The sequence below is a fragment of the Lissotriton vulgaris genome, chromosome 2_1 (assembly GCF_964263255.1).
Source record: "Lissotriton vulgaris chromosome 2_1, aLisVul1.2, whole genome shotgun sequence".
Classification (NCBI taxonomy): domain Eukaryota; kingdom Metazoa; phylum Chordata; class Amphibia; order Caudata; family Salamandridae; genus Lissotriton; species Lissotriton vulgaris.
The window spans coordinates 1146266977-1146282584 of NC_141687.1; the positions used below are offsets into that span (position 1 = coordinate 1146266977).

General features: G+C 48.8%; 1 protein-coding gene across 3 annotated transcripts in view; it reads left to right on the plus strand.

The window, feature by feature from the left end:
- ZCCHC17 (zinc finger CCHC-type containing 17) overlaps nt 1-15608 on the plus strand; it is a 153678-nt gene that overhangs the window by 36656 nt on the left and 101414 nt on the right. For 2 of the 3 annotated variants that reach the window (XM_086956851.1, XM_086956852.1), the window contains one exon: nt 12156-12336. In XM_086956851.1, the coding sequence (XP_086812977.1) occupies nt 12295-12336 (42 nt within the window). In that variant the 5' untranslated portion in view covers nt 12156-12294. The remainder of the gene's footprint in view (nt 1-12155; nt 12337-15608) is intronic. The other variant, XM_086956853.1, reaches the window with a different exon arrangement.

A 15608-nucleotide genomic window follows, 5' to 3' on the forward strand; every position in this document is an offset into this window, starting at 1 on the left:
GGCTAGCATAGGCTGCGCACATGCTCAGTCTCGCTGGGGAGATTTATTAGGACTGGGCTAGCGTAGGATGCGCACATGCGCAGTCTCGCTGGCGAGATTTAATGACTTGGAGTAGCGAGGTTAAGGCCCGCCCTTCTTCTCCATTGGCTGGCCGCCTAAACGGTGGCCAGCCATTGGAGAAGAGGTCCCAGTGACGTTCTTTATTCGATCTAAGCCCCGTCTTTTTTTCGGATTGGGGGGCGTGTTTTTTTACTTTCTTTCTCCCCTCTTCATTGGCTGGAATGTAAACAACAGTCAAAAACACGCCCAATGTTTACATTCCAGCCAATAAAGAAGAGGGAGAAAGAAAGTAAAAAAACACGCCCCCCAGTCTGAACAGGACGGGGCTTAGTGACAAATGGCGAGCGCTTGTTAAATACTGCTGCCAAAATGACTACTTTTAAAAGACACGAAATACGCTTTAATGAGCTTGCAGATCAAGTGGCAAAATGGTGTTAAAATATTCCACCCAACACCCAAATAAAGCAGGTGACTGTTAACAGAGATCTAGACATCACTCATTGTATGTTGTGATAGCTAACAGACACGGCTTCCTGCGTGGTGACTGTGGTACGGGAAGTGGGGGAGCAGCGGAGCAGCCTGCGCGCTGGAGCCACTCTGCCTGAGGCAGTAGTTTGTGCCTGTGCTGGAGACTATGCTACCTGCGCCGCTGTGGGGCCGGCGGGTCTGTTCTGTGCGAGGGCGGTAGAGGCCGCAGTGCAGTGCACTCGCGGCGCCTGAGCCGGGATCAGCGTCCGCCTCCTCTCGGTACAACAGCCAGCCAGGGCCCCTGCTCTCCTCACGCAGCCTTGGCTCTCTCGTGAAACCCCTCCCCGGGCCTAGCGCAGCATGTCCGGGCCTCAGCCCCCTCCGCCGGTCGTGTGTTAAAATATTCCACCCAACGTCAGCATCGGGGAAAAAATAAAGCAGGTAACACTTAACAGAGATCTAAGCTTATTTTTAGTGGTAAAGTATGCTTTTCCATGGTGACCCCATGCTGTCCTGACAATAAGGATGTAAAATGGATTGGTCTGACTGGTCTGCCGTGTGGTTGGTCGTTTTTAGAAAGGGGAGGTACTGTAGTGGCATGAAAAAAACATACGAAGAAAGTAAAGTAGGAGATAAAAAACTAGCTTGGTGGAAAGCATACAAATGTGTTTCAGTTGAGTCCAGTTGGGGGATGGCGAATTATGAGGAAATGATGTGAAGGGTGGGGGTAAAAACAGAGCATAGGCAGTGTGGGGAGGGAGATTGTACAACAACAACACCGGATCCAGCCAGGAGGAGGAGAAATAGAGCGACTCGGAGGAGGAAAACAAGAGCCAGGCCCAGGGAGCAGCTGAGCAGCCTTGGGTTCGCCTTTCTCAGCTGCCCGTCACAGTCAAACACTGACAGGGACAGCCACCGTCCATATCAGAGGGAGATTTGGGGATCCAGTCACAGACCCAGGGAACCAGGGCTAAAAAGGCCGTCGGACTCAGACACTGTCAAGCTCGGAGGGAGGCAGAGCCAGAGGCTGGGGCCCAGACAGGCAGGGGGCATCATGATACAGGCTGTGCTAACCGGGGCATTAGTAACTGCGTCGCTGTGGGGCCGGCGGGTCTGTTTTGTGCAAGGCCAGCAGAGGCGGTAGAGGCCGCAGTGCAATACACTCCCGGCGCCTGAGCCGGGATCAGCGTCCGCCTCCTCTCGGCACAACAGCCAGCCAGGGCCCTGCTCTCCTCACGCAGCCTCGGCTCTCTTGTGAAACCCCTCCCCGGGCCCAGCGCAGCATGTCCGGGCCTCTGCCCCCGCCACCGGCACCGTCTCCTCGTCGTCCTCTTCGCTGCTCTCGTCCTCGAGCTTGGCCGCCCCGCTGCTGCTGAACCCCCTCCACTAACGCCTCTGCCGCCTCCCCCGGCCCTGGGCCCAGAGCCCCCCCGCCAGCCCCCGGGCCCCCGCTGCCCACACACCCGCACGGGGACTCAGCCCTGAACCAGCAGGAGAAGGAGCTGCAGCCCAGGCTCCGACGCCTCTACCCGGCCGTGGATGAACAGGAGACGTCGCTGCCCCGAGCCTGGAGCCCCAAGGACATGTTCAGCTACATCGGCCTCTCGCAGAACAACCTGCGGGTGCACTATATAGGTACGGGGAAGGGGGGGCGCATCCCTATACTCCTCACCCCTTCCCCACTGGGCGCAGGCCGCATACACCCCACTGTCACACTGGGCCCCGGACAGAAACAACAGCCCCAAGCAAACCTTCCTACGGCTAGCACAGGCCCACTCACCACCCTGTGGCCTACCAGAGGGCCCCAGAATAGCAATTTTTTCTCATGCAGGTCCACGAAAGAGGTCCAGTCAATAAACCCTAAAATCTCCATCTTCCTAGCATAAGACTCGAGGAGAAGCCTTGCCAAAACACCCTAATATCAAGCTCAGCCTCCCCAGTAGATGCTGCCCACAGCATACATTATTCAAGCATTGGTGACCCACTCAGAGGCCATGATAAAAATATATCAATCATCCCATTACCTGACAACACTCTAAGATGCCCCTGCTTCTACATTGTGATTCACATAATGGTTTTGCCACAAAACTCCCAATATCACCCACCTTTTTATTATACATGAGCAGTCCTGATACACAATCACTCACTTTCTCATAATACAGCTACAAACAAGAAGGGCCCGTCAGCAATTCATTAAAACGTCCCACTTTTTCCACAAGAGCCATAGGTGGGCCTGGCACGGCAACAACCTAAAACCAACCTAATACAGGATGTACTGTGGAGTGCATGCCAAATCGATCAAAAGTATGGATTTGATAAAGATTCTCAGAGGGCTGCCAGGTGCACCCTATGTACAAGCTAAATTATAAGTCCTGTTAAAACACCTCCTCCTCCTGTGCAGTATTCTCTAGGGAGGCCTTGTTAAATCACTTTAAATTAATTTTCCTTATAATACCATTACAAGGAGAGGCTCTGACACAACGCAGAGTGTTTGTTGTCTGTAGTTCCTGTGATCAGGCACACACTGGCTTCAATTTTGTGTGATAAAAATCGTACCTAAGATGGAGGGTTGGGGAGCCCAGACAGCAGATATCACTTACAGGTGTGTGTGTGTGGGGGGCTCTGTGTGTGTGGGGGGCTCTGTGTGTGTGGGGGGCTCTGTATGTGTCTGGGGCTCTGTATGTGTCTGGGGCTCTGTATGTGTCTGGGGCTCTGTGTGTGTGGGGGGGGCTCTGTGTGTGTGGGCGGGGCTCTGTGTGTGTGGGGGGCTCTCTCTGTGTGTGGGGGCTCTGTGTGTTTGTGTGGCTGTGTGTGGCTCTGTGTGTTTGTGTGGCTCTGTGTGTGTGGCTCTGTGTGTGACTCTGTGTGTGGTTCTGTGTGTGTGGGGCTCTGTGTGTGTGTGTGGGGCTCTGCGTGTGTGTGGGGGCTCTGTGTGTGTGGGGCTCTGCGTATGTGTGTGTGGGGCTCTGTGTGTGTGTTTGTGGGGCTTGCGTGTGTTTGTGGGGCTTGCGTGTGTGTGTGGGGCTCTGTGTGTGTGTTTGGGGCTCTGTGTATGTGTGTGTGGGGCTTTGTGTGTGTGGCTCTGTGTGTGGCTATGTGTGTGGCTGTGTGTGTGTGGCTCTGTGTGTGTGTGTGTGGCTCTGTGTGTGTGGGGGGCTCTGTGTGTGTGGCTCTGTGTGTGTGGGGGGGCTTTGTGTGTGGGGCTCTGTGTCTGTGTGTGGGGCTCTGTGTCTGTGTGTGGGGCTCTGTGTGTGTGTGTGTGTGGCTCTCTGTGTGGCTCTGTGTGTGTGTGTGGGGCTGTGTCTGTGGCTCTGTGTGTGTGGGGGGGGAGCTCTGTGTCTGTGTGGGGGGCTCTGTGTGTGTGTGTGTGAGTCTGTGTGTGTGTGGGTCTGTGTGTTTATGTGGGGCATTTGCGAGAGATTAAGCTATTAGCATTGTAAATGACAATCCCATCTGTTTTCAAAAGCAACACATAAATAAAAATGTTGTCATTTACAATGCCAATAGCTCTAACTTTTGCAAAGGCGAGACTGTTGCATTGTAAATGCTTGTTCATTCTGATTACCAAAAAAGAAACGAAACGTAGTATTTGTGACAATTAATTACGTTCTTGACTTTCGTTAAATGGATTATAATTATGTGTTGGGAAGAAACCCAAAATCTTTTAATTAATAATTGCATGACCTGTTTTGTTAGAGTAATGCCTGATAGGTTGACCGCTAGGTCATGTAGAGTGGTATGCTGAATTGGACCTTGTCCCTGCTCCTCATGATCCTTGGGGAATCCAGTGTTCATCAGACTTGATTCTGATGTTTTAACCTCAGATTCACCTCTGCCTTTTCCCTTGACTCGCCCTAAAAATAGACTTCTGCCATTACTGTTATAATGGACATGGAAGTGGTCAAAGTTGGGCCAGTGTTGATCGCTATAGTTACAGTTACTTGAGGTATTTGGTATCTCATTACTGCAACTTCTGCTGGTGAAGGTCCTGTTTTGTGGGGTAATTCCATGTTTATTACTGCAAATCTTAGAGTTAGTAGGTTTTGATTGAGTTTAACGCACATCTTTTACACGTGGGTAGGTATTTTCATGGCTACATTTCAGGATATCTTTTGAACTTATTTTGTTTTGCATTAATGTAATTTATTCAGTTTTATAAATTTTTGGGGAAGTGAAGATCACATTTTTAGGTCTCGCCTACGACGAACGCGCTGAAAGCGCGTTCTTGCAGCGAGAACTATAGTCGGCGTCTCAGCAGTCTGAGACCGACGAAGGGAGACAAGACCTGGCCACGCGCAGCGTTTCCCCATAGGATAACGTTGTGCGCGCGGCCAGGTCTTCTCTCCACAGCATGCCAATGCAGACCGGATCGCGCTGCGCGCCTCTTGGAATGCAGGGGGAGTCTGCATACCAGCGCGCGGCGCTGATAAACAGGCACGCACTGAGCTGCAATCACTTGTCATTAATGTGAAAGCGTGATGGCGACAGCTTGTTTTAGTTCGTAATCCCTCTTTTCTGTAATGGGTTTCTTGCCGCTTTCACTTTTAAAGACGGCATGCTTTAACTTTTCTTTAATGGGTTTCTTGCCGCTTTCACTTTCAAACACGGCATGCTTTAACTTTAGCGGCCGCGTCCCACAGGATGTTAAGCGTTTATGGTCCAAATGCCATCCTGCGTCTCCTGAGGGGAAGGCTGCCATGATGTTGATTTGTGGCTGAAGACGGGTGATTTTCCGGGGACCCTTTGACCAGGCAGAGTGTGTTGAAATCTCACTGTCCGGGCTGTTTCTCAGCACGTCCTTGTGCAGCATCTGGGCATAACGATAGGCGGGAGGTGCAGCCTCTCCGAGTCTGATCTTGAAACAAGCTCCGTCTTCAAACAGCTACACTGACTTACTTTGAATTTTTATCATATGTCCGTTTCTTTAGTTGTTTTTTATGAGGACATGTTCTGTTTTTTTTTTTTCAATCACTGTCCCGTGCAACCGAATGGCTTGCTATTTAAAAACCCCACTAGTAAAGCAGCCGCCTCAGTGAATGTTTTATAATGCATACATGTTTATTGCAAATGTGCGGCAGCCAAGTTTAGACACCTACATTTGATTTGATTTACTTTTGTGGCATCTGCTTGAATTACTCAAAGAGAAGCAATGAAAGCCCCGCCTGTTGGTTTTGTCAATGCTTGTTTAGATCAGTTTCCTTTTATCGAATTGCGATTAACCTGGCCTCTGTAACCTTTCACAGATATACTTCTATGTCCTAAAGACTCTGGTGCATTCTAGATTTGTTTTTTCCCCAGAAAGATAAGGCATTCACTTGTGATTGTCAGGCCCAAGGTGATGATCAGGTTCTCAGGTATTTTATCTTCATTGCCCCTTTCAGGCCTGTCTTAATTTGATTATGTTGGTGACAGGATAAAGATTCTCACTCACAGATGTGATTCATCAATTGTAGCATCTGCTCAGGATCCAAAGTTGAGTTTGTAGCCAATATGTTGGCCAAGATTGTTTGTGATGATGGAAAAGAGAGCAGAACATAACCTCTTCAGATTCCAAATTAACAAGCATTTACAATGCAATGGTCTCGGAATTATTAAAGGTAGAGCTATTGGCATTGTTCATGACATTTTTGTATTCCTTTTTTTTAAACATAAATAAATGGTATTGTCATTTACAATGGCAATAGGTGAGCATTAGAGAGTAGTAGAGAGTATTCGCGGGCACAGAGCCGCAGACACAGAGCCACATACACAGAGCCACACACACAGACAGAGCCCCCCCCACACACACACACACACACACACACACGCACACACACACACACACAGAGAGCCACACACACACACACACACACACACACACACACAGAGCCCCCCACACACACACACAGAGCCCCCCCACACACAGAGCCACACACACACACAGAGCCCCACACACACACAGAGCCCCCCACACATACCCAGAGCCCTACACACACACACACCCAGAGCCCCCCACACACACACACCCAGAGCCCCCCCCACACACACACACAGAGCCGCTCACACACACACAGTAAGTCCGACACACACACACAGAGCCCCACATACACACACAGAGCCCCACATACACACAGAGCCCCACACACACACAGAGCCCTATTCTATGCAGATTAGAGAGACATTGGGTGACTTTTCTTTTAATCACGTCGACCCCTACAAGACAATGGAGTCTGTTTGCATGCTGCCTTTATAATCCTATTGGAAACAGAAACAAACACAATACAGGGATAGAACAGATATATTATTAACAGAGCAGTTGTATTGGAAACACGTACAAACAACATACAGGCATATAATGGATATGTCCTTAACAGGGTCCTATGTGACCGTCTGTTATGTACAATCCTTGCTTTGCAACAACATCAATATTTTGCTAATAAAGTCGCCACAGCCCTGGCCCACTACAGGGTCGGACTAACCCATGGGGCAATCATGCAGTGCCAGATGGGGTGGTCTGACAGGTCAGTGTGTGTGTGTGGGTCTGTTGTTTGACTGTTTGTAGGCCTGTTCTGTGTTGGAGTGTGGCGATTTTATTTTTTTTACTGTAGATTTGCCTGATATTACCGCAAACGTTGCCTGTAGCAAGCACAAATGCTGACAGTCTATCATACGTTGTAAAATACCTACAGAGGGTGACTTCACAGGTTTAAACCTACGTGGGCCGATCTTTAGCTATCTGATTCTGTAACGTGGGCCACATTTACTTTGATGTCCGGGCCTATTTACTGTTCCAGTCCGACCCTGGCCGCTACACGTGAAGAGCAAGGCTCGCTCCCACGTTACCTCACGCAGTAAAGTGTATTACTTTTAGACAGACCAGCCTATGGCCGCATTTTGTGTACTGCTCACTTTAGGGAGTACTGAAGTACATCTCTTATCCATGGAGTTAATCTCTCATCTGCGATCTTGATCACCCCCAGCTCTCTGCGTATTAGAAATATGGTGTCATCATTTCCACGTTCTTGTTTATAGCCGCTGGTCATGTTACGTGTGAAGGTAGCGGCATATAGTAAAAGATCTAGACTGCAGCCTCTAGAGGGCACCCTGAAGCAAGAACCGTGTCCATTGCCTTAAAAACTAGAATTATAAATGCTTAATGCAGACAAGTTCTCTGTTGAATATACGCATGTGGAATCAATCAACTCGTCATTGCTCTAATCCTCCACATGGTTTAATAGCTATTTATACTTGTTACTATATGCAACTCTAGATCATTACATGCGGGAAATGACAGCTAAAGATGTTCCTTACCTCATTAGAGCGTACTTTGGTGTGGCGCCGGTTAACCCAAGCAGTGTGTGCTTCTTGGCGCTAGTATAAGGGCCAGTGAGCGGAGTCCACATTCCCACGTCTTGGAGGCAGCGTTGTCCCCCCCAAGTTCGCACTCCTGGTGTCATGCAGCGGTCATGCTGCGGTCATCTTTAAGAGAACCTGCAGTGACCGGCAGAGCAGCAACTAAATATTCGACTTTTTTCCGAAGGCTCGGCTGGGTCCCTGGACCACGGTTTCTTTCCCTCAAGCCATCATGCCCTGCTCACAGCCGTGACACATAGTAGAGAACTGGAGGGGCCATTCCTATTTAGGAGGGGACCTCGCAGGGATCCGTACACCCCAGAGGTAGCAGCACTCTGAAAGAACTGTGGCAGAACGGAATGTCCCTCTGAAAGCCGCAGGCACGCTCGTCTGTTATCTCCCAGCCTCGGGAGGCTGCTTCGGCTGCCTGTCTGGGTGGAATATACGTAGTAGGGGTTAGGAGAGAGGGCGCAGGAGATTATAGGTGGCAGTGGCGTCACTAGGGTTGGTGTCACCCGGTGCAGGTAACTCATGGTGTCACCCCCTCACGACTTACCGCATGGACCTCTTCTGTTCCGAGTCTGCCGTGCTATTTCAATAGGGGTTTTGAGTTTGGCACACAGTTAGTGCCTGGACATCATGGTGGTGCCGCCTGGCATATGCAGTAACCTCCAGTAACAATTCTGACCCCCCCACGCCCTGCATTTTACCAAACCACCAGAGGTGAATGGCGATTCGTTCTGCCCTGTGTATTTGGAAGCTGGAGCCCCTTGCTGGTCTGACGCATTACCTCTGAGAAAAAGACAGAGCAGCACGTCGTAAAGTCTGTACACATCCTGTATCACAGTAACATTGACACGTAAAGGTCACATGCAGAATAAAAAGGCAATTCCAGATTTTTACGAGGTGTTCCTCTAAGCATTACTGTATCTCTGTATTGATGCCATCGGAAAGCCCTCAACTTGGGTGCCCATTTACTCCCGTGCCCGCATTCCCATCTCAGCGCCACCGAAACGCTTTGCCATCTGCACAAAAAAATCCATCTCGTTAACTGCACACCTAATCACTAGGCCTCATTTAATAACTGCCCCCGAGGAATGAACAGGCATTGCCGAGGAAATGAAAACGTCTCACAAGTGCATGCTTCTGACATCCACAAATTACTCAGGCGATATATTGAGGGCACTGCGAGCACCCTTCTATCTCAAAGCTGCTCATTTACTGGACATGTCCCCATTTTAAACAGATTCAACGATCTTGAAAAAAGTGTGAATCCACCTCGGCAGGATGAAGGTCCATGGGTGCAGGGAAGGCAGTTGAAGGAAAGCGCCTGGACCTAGCTGTCCGACTTTAACACGGTCTTCCGCCTGATAGTCCCTGCATGGGTGGGTGAGGAGTTGGGAGAGTAAAGAGGGTCTAGCTTGAACCTAATGGTACTTAGTGGGCCGCGGCAGGGGGAGAGGGTCTTTCCCGAGCCTGGCGGCCCTTGGCTGCTTCAGAGAAGGGCATAAGAGATTGGGGGTAGCGAGGGTCAGGGTAGGGAAAGAGAGGGCTGTCTGGGAACTGATGAGTTGAAGTGAGTGGATTTTTGGTGTTCATTTAAGAGCTTCCTTTGTACTGGCGGTAGCCCGTCACCTCTTGTGCCGGCCTTGGGGACTGGGAGTAATGCGATTGCATCTGATTGTGTACCACTGCACTGCCACATTTCTAACTTCATTCATATAAATAATATTTCTCTCACCTTGGCCTCCGGACCCAAGTCAGTTCCAAATTTGAAGGGGAGACGACGGCGCTCGTAAATCAAAGAAGGTGGTGACATTAATAATTCTTATTCTAGCAGCGCGCACGCACTCCCCTGCGCTGCCGAGACTATCTCGTCTCCTCCCACAGACTTGGTGATGGCGCGCGACTGCCGTGGCGCGTCAGAGTAGCACACAGCGTGCGGGGGCTGTCCCAGGGCCGTCATTGGTAGCGCTAAAGATTGACGGCCCTGGGACCCACAAACTGCACATCCGCATCATCACATCACATCACTATAGGTGGTGTGTGCGTGCGTGGCGACTTGCTGCATTCACAGCACTAACTGCAGTATGTAAATTTGTAAACAGGGGCACACCGTGCGCTTGCGGCTTGCACTAGAATAAAAGCAGCACTGACAGCAGAGCAGAGGTGAGGCTGCACTGTCTGCAGTGCAGAGCTAGCCAGCCAGCGTAACCAGATTGGTGTCACCCCATGATGGGGTGACCCCTGCAGTGACGCCGCTGATAGGTGGTTAACGAGGAACACGGGCAGGGGATCTGTCAGGGCAGGCAGAGAGGGAGGTGACCGGCAAGGGGAGGGGGGGAATAGACAGGCAGACGAAAGGTACAGGGAAGAACAATAACAAGCCGTGAGCGTGCACTCTCCCGATCTTCCGGTGTCGGGATGTGCACGCTCACGGCTGTCTTGGGGCGGGACTTCCGTCTTATGCGCCCACGGAGTGGATGGCCGGCCCAGAGGAGCGGTGGCAGCAGAAGTCAGGATGGCGGCTGAGGCTGCTGATGCGGTAAGTGGGACTTAGTTGTGGGGGGGTGTGTATGTGTGTCTGCGTGTCTGCGTGTGTGTGTGTGTCTGCGCGTCTGGCTCTGTGTGTGTGCGTGCCTTCGGCCGGCCTGCTAAGCGCGTCCACAAAGCCTGGTCGGCTCGTGCACTGCTCTGTGTCCCTTGAGAGCGAACTCGGCAGCAATAGGTCTCGATGCCGAGACCTAAAAAAGGGGAACAAGCTATTTTATCAGTGATCTCAATATCATATAAAAACTTTACGTGAAAGATAAACAAAACATAAACATTCTAACTCAGTCCAGGACCATTGGGGTCTGCGGTTGAACGAAAATTGCTTTTTCAAGCAACCCCCTTCCCCCCCCATTCCCCCCCCCCCCCCCCCCCCCCCTCCCCCCAAAAAAACTTGCAGTGCAAAAATACTCACTGGGTAACATGTTCTATTGCAAACCCTGGGTTCTGCTGACAATTACAAACAACTCGGCCTATGACCTATGTGTGTGTTTGTGTATATCTATAACCAAAATAGAGAGTAAGGAATTTCGTCCAAAGGGGCTGGACGGGGAATACTCCTGATCCCCTGATCAAGGAATTATTACAAACAGCTAGCCTACCCCGAGCTCGATGAAGTCCATCACGAGCATTACTTAAGTAAGCCCTGGCTCTGTTGAGTACAGCTCCGTGCCTCTCTGTATGTTTTATGTTTGTGAGAGTCTTGTATGTCTTTTGTATACACCACGAATCCTCAGTTGGATAATTTTGCAATCCCTTTACCGAATGTATGGCATTGTTTTAAGCGTAGTACAATTCACGCTGTTAAAGATAAAAGCACCGCGCTATATTCTTTCCTCATTAAAGCATGCTGACCCAGGCACGCACCTAGGACACTTATGCATCAACCATAGACTCGTCCATAGGTATACCAATACCACAGCGCACTCTCACAAAAATTGAGCACGCTCCAACTCCATAAGTAGACACGCCCTCTACTTGAGAAGGCACCTTTTCCATTCACCACTGTGGAACGAAAGGACAACCTGCACGACGTTTTTTCACCAAAAACACTGCACTTCGTAACAGGATAGTAATTACTTCCCTTACTTCTTTTTCCTCCCCTAGGTTTTTTGTTCATCTCCTAAATCTTAGGAGTGAATTCCCAGAGATACAGTTTTATCTTCTGGTAGACCAAGGAATTAGGACAGGGTGCGTCTTTTAGGGGACCCACACCTCCCACTTCCTTGTTTTTGGTCCTGAGGAATACCGGGGATTACCCCATAAGGTAGAAACATGTCGACCAACACATAGCAGAGATACACAGGCCGTAACTCCCCTGCCAGTATCTCACTTTACGTTTTAAATTTTGTCCAGTTACCTTTTTATTAAAGCTAATACTGAAGTGCTAACCAGGACAATTTTAACACTCACACTGTTTTTTTGCACCCCACACTTCACTACCTGCTCCACTGTAACCCAGGTGTTGAAGCACACCCAAGTGACGCTAGGCCACTTGGGTGGGCCCCGATGATGAAGCAAGTCACCACTAGGTGGTGAGTGAGGGGTTTACTAACAAAGGAACAGTGTTTCCTTGTCAGGAAAAGAGCCTTCTCTTCTCTCATCGGGTGGTACTCCTCCAGCAATGTGTTTGTGTATAGTCACTCCCTTTCATGAGTTCCTTGTATATTTACAAAGTTGTGAAAGTGTATCCTTTTTTTACCCTTTCAAGAAAACATCTAACATATTTTTATGCTTTGTTACAGTGAATTTTTCTGGCGATTTGAGAGGCTTGTTTAGTAGCAACCAGGGAGTCCCATTATTGCTTGGTGAAGTAATTGGATAGTGTCGTCACTCTTTAGGTCAGTCTTTCACAAGACCTATAAGGTGTGAGGTCCCTTGACCATGGAACAATTACCTGAGCTCTATGATATCTTCCAAGGAGAAGTAAGTCTGACATGATTATTTTGTATTTTATTTTGGTTGTTTTATGTCAGTATGTTCACAGTCACAACATTAAATGAATGAAAATCCCAACTTAATAATGTTTGCTCTGTCATCAGCCCTTTATCGAGAGGTTTCATTTCTGAAGCAAATCACAACAAGCATTGACATAGCAAATAGGTCTTGCTTTTGGGACCTTATAAGTATTTAGTTATGCAGCACAATATCCTTGGTGCAACAACATAAACTGGTGCATGGCTAAACACTTATAAGGTCCCAAAGGCAAGGCCTATTGGCTATGCCAATGCTTGTTTTTACTATATAACTTATATGTTAAGGTTCCACATATAAAATTAATGTAAACCGCAGTAGATACAGGTTTGTTCCTTGAAAGTTCCAATTATGTAGTGTGGTGTCGATGCATGTTTGCCAGTGACCAGGTAAAAGTTGTCTTTGCCAGTAATAAATATGCTATTGTAGTGGCCTACATATGGGCAAGTACGTTACCTTTGTTTTTATGTTGATTACTAGCATGAATAACCTGTATTCTGTAAAAAGGTATGTAATCAATTATGTCTGTTATAAGGTATTGGTGCACAATATTTTATTGTACTCGCTATCATTATGCACCTTGTTTCACTAACCATAGTGATATAAAGAAATTATTTATTTTACGGGTTATGTCGACGCTGCATGTACTTCCTATGGAACTTTAAATATGGCCGGGGAGTTGTGGGTAAACATTGGTTAGGTTGCTGAAGGAGCCTTACCCTAAGTCATCTGAGTTGCTGTCTGGAGACAAACCGTCTTCCTAGCAACAGCCTGAGCTGCAAGCGGTGAAGGGTGTCTCATACTGATGCGGCGGCAGGCAGAACAGGACAACTTCAAAGATAGAAGACAGTGTCCTATTGGCTGGAAGCCCACACCTGTAATCCTAGGATTGTTTACCTGGTGGCCTGCTCATGACTTTCACATGAGTGCCAAGGTAAACATGTCAGTTGTGGCTAACACGGACAACGGGAGGGGACTAGGAGCACTTCTGACAGGAGGAGGGGGCAGCAAGAAGGTGGAGAACGGGAGGTGTGCGAGTTTGGGCAAAGCGCAGGGGGTGGCTAGCACTCCATAAAGGTGCAAACCCAGTGACAATAAATCAGGGAATTAGGACGTGGCAAGCCCGGTTTCGAAAGTGGTGCACGTGCGAGCGAAAGTGAAAGCAGCGCGTTTGCACATATGTTTACAATTAAGGCGAGACGCGGCAGGGAGGGGCGGAGAGCAAGCGAGAGGAAAGCCAGATGGCGCCTGATCAGGTGCTGAAAGCTGGCTGCTGCACACGTGCACGCGCTCACGCGCTCGTAACCGCAAGCACTAGGCCAGCAAAAGCGCGTGGTAGCTCTTTTAAAGCCCACTTACTAAATGTCTTGCAGAGCAACGCATGCGCTGGCTCAGACGAGACCTAAAAATGGAGGCATAGATATTTAATTTAGGCTGATAAATTGCTGCTTTTGTGGATGATTTGGCCTCTTGATGATTCTTCAGTACTTATTGGTGACCTTTAATAAAAGGATGCAGGCCGACTAGTAGTCTTGTGCAGATAGTCAGAAAAAGAGTTTTTAAGTCATGTGGCTGTAAAGTGGATGTATTTGCTTATGTTTTGTACTCACCATAACTTACAGTTTAAAGCATTTTATTGAATGTACACATTTTTAGGTATCATCCAAACTTAGTAGGAATGCCTCTTGGCAGAATACCCCTAGCATCCATTGATTGTAGGTAAAAGGGAAAGCGAGGCATCAGTTCAACCCCACTTAATTGTCCCCTCAGTTTGTATCTTAAGTAAATAATAACCGCAACTAGCCCACTCCATTCCTGCCCACATGATTGTCATGTAATAATCACTTTATAAAATTGATGAGTAGGGCAACCTGTCTACACCCCAAAAACCTGAATTTTCTAGATCTAAGAATTCTGACTCTCCAATCCACGTTTAATCAGATAGGTCAAAAATGTACAGTGTCTAACTTGGAAAGATGGTAATTTGGTGAGTATTAAAAGGACTGGAAACAAATGTCCTTACTTGTCACATTGCATCAATGCTTTCGAATTTGGAATGAACTCCTATAACTTGTAAATACCGTCTTGTGAGGGAGGATGGGAAACAAGTTCCTCCAAAGGAGGATGCTATAAGCGGTTTCACATGAAGTAGCATATGGCCCACCAAAATTTTGGACAGTGCCAGTTTGGTTATTGTGAGGTTCCAGGTCAGCAAGAGGGTATGTGTGATGTAGCAAAGCTAAGCATTTCAAGATCTTTATTGTTTAGAGATTGATAGGAGATCCGAGCGGTCCCTCCAATACCTAGTCTATATGGACCCATTTATTGGTATGTTACATTTACTATGGTTAATTTTCAACGTCTTGATTTTACAAAAGCATCAAGACATGGCTTGAATCTGCCAGTGATAGCATTGCCCCCTTTAAGAAAATTAAGATGGGGGCGCTAGAGGGCGCACTGCGGGATGGCTGGCTCCTGAGTCCGCTCCGCCGGACGGGTGCCTGCTAAAGCTGATAACGCGGTGCTGACGGCATGCCCAACCCCACTGATCGGGGGTAATGCAATCGGTTCTACTGTGGAGTGCTTCGCGGGTGCCCAGAGTGCAGCAAAACGAGTGGCTAATGGTTTAATACGGCTGAAAGCAGAGTCCGATGACCGCAGTCCCAAAATGGCAGCGCCCATCGGCTAAAGTTGTGAGACTGTGGCGAATAAACGGCGGCTGAAGATCCACACAAACGGTTTGTGCAACGAATGACTGGCGCAATAGGAAGGCAAGAACGGCGGCAGATTGAACGGATTGTTAACACACGCTACTAGTGAATCAAATGCGGATGCGTTGTACTGCATGATATTGGTTGTCAAAATGGCGGCAACCGTACACTGCAGGGAAGCGGAGACTGTGGATGGCTGATGCACGGGGGAAAAATACCGGTCATACGAACATCGGGGCAACTGGTATGCAGAACGCTGTGCTTTGCCACTACACGAAGGATTCTGAGATAACCGCTGTCATTCTCAACGACATCGGTCACATAGCGAAGAGTCCCTACGGCTATGTGACAAAATGGCGTACTGGCGGGATACTGTCGGAACCAGGGAACGCCTACAAATCGCGCACTACTGCCATTAACGCGGAACGATATCCAGGTGAACATGCCGCTACGACACACCCTTGCGTCAGCCCAGATCATGGCACCACTGTTGGCGTCGCTACACAGGTGACC